The sequence below is a fragment of the Bison bison genome, unplaced genomic scaffold, assembly GCF_000754665.1.
Source record: "Bison bison bison isolate TAMUID 2011002044 unplaced genomic scaffold, Bison_UMD1.0 scf7180017864503, whole genome shotgun sequence".
In the NCBI taxonomy this organism is placed as follows: Eukaryota; Metazoa; Chordata; class Mammalia; order Artiodactyla; family Bovidae; genus Bison; species Bison bison.
This window is the reverse complement of record NW_011495061.1, coordinates 3,272,899-3,274,324: the sequence shown is the minus strand read 5'-3', so window position 1 is coordinate 3,274,324 and position 1,426 is coordinate 3,272,899. Positions and strand designations below refer to the sequence as shown.

Below are 1,426 nucleotides of genomic sequence, written 5' to 3'. Positions count from 1 at the left end.
GGGCCCCAGCCAGGCCCACGAGTCTCCAGCATGGCCTGTGCTGCTGTGAGTCCCTGGTTCTCAACCTGCGAGCTCTGCATGCCCGGCCGCCTCACGGTGACGCACGGGAGCCTCTAGTGCTTCACGTGGGCGTCCAGTGCACTGCGTAAGCACGGCCAACAGTTAGAGTCTCAGTACTTCCTCTAAGAGGGGGCTTTCATCTTTGAAAAGGGCGGGAAAGCCCGGCTCCAGCCCCCGGGTTGGGTTCCAGGCAGCACTGACCCCTCCCTCTCTGCCTGGCCTTGCAGGGTGATGCTGAAGGAGCCGTACATCGACAAGACGCGCGTGGCCGTGTTTGGGAAGGTGAGCTGCCTGCTGGGGTCCACACCCCCTGCTCGGACCCCCGCCCGCCCCATCACCCGACCGAACCCTGATGTGTAGGGTGTGTCTCTGGTCCTGCCACGGGCAAGCGGTTCGTGTTTAAAAAGAGTTTGGATGTTCAGCCCGGTGCAGGGATCGGGGGTGGGGGGTCTTCATCTGAGCAGACTCGGGAGCTTCTCACATCATCTGGAAGGGAAGGCAGTAAGAAGCAGATCCCTGGGGCGTGCTCCGTGAGGCTCCTGACTGCTTTCAGGACCAGCCTGCTGGGTTCTCAGGGTGGTGCCCGGAACACGGGGAGGCGGGGGTCTCTCTTTCTGTGTCTTGATGAGCAGTACTGGCTTCCCTGGCGGCCCGTCTGGTAAAGAATCCGCCTGCAACGTGCAGCACTGAATCTGTGTGTGCGCTCAGTCGTGTCCGACTCTTTGCGACCCCGTGGACTGTAGCCCACCAGGCCCCTCTGTCCATGGGATTCTCTGGCAAGAACACTGGAGTGGGTTGCCACGCCCTCCTCCAGGGGATTTTCTCGACCCAGGGACCAAACCAGGTCTCTTGCGTCTCCTGCGTTAGTAGGCAGCTTCTTCACCACTGCTGCCCCCTGGGAAGCCCTTATGTGCAGGGGCCATGCGCATTTTGGAAGGGCTTCCCTGGTGGCTCAGACGGTAAAGAGTCTGTCTGCAGTGTGGGAGATCTGGCTTCGATCCCTGGGCGGGAAGATCCCCTGGAGAAGGAAATGGCACCCCACTCCAGTGTCCTTGCCTGGCAGAGTCCATGGACGGAGGAGCGTGGCGGGCTACAGTCCCTGGGGTCGCAGAGGGTCAGACACGCCTGAGCGACGTCACTTTCACTTTTCCTCTTTCATGCTCATTGACTAGGTTCCCTTACATGGAAGGGAGTGGGTGGGGCGACTCACACCCTGAGCTGTCAAACCAGAGAAGCTTCCACGGGTGCCCCACATCTGCGGGCCGGAGCCGGGTGTGGGGCCCGTGACTGGGCCTCAGGTCCCCAGAGGACCACCTCCTATCACCGTGGTGCCCTCCCTGCCATGGTTAAGCTGCAGATCGGAAGA

At 61.6% G+C, this 1,426-nt stretch overlaps 1 protein-coding gene across 1 annotated transcript in view; it reads left to right on the top strand.

The window, feature by feature from the left end:
• DPP6 (dipeptidyl-peptidase 6) overlaps positions 1 to 1,426 on the top strand; it is a 281,581-nt gene that overhangs the window by 271,834 nt on the left and 8,321 nt on the right. Inside the window, 1 exon segment of the mRNA XM_010829360.1 lies at positions 288 to 342. Within this exon segment, the coding sequence (XP_010827662.1) occupies positions 288 to 342 (55 nt within the window).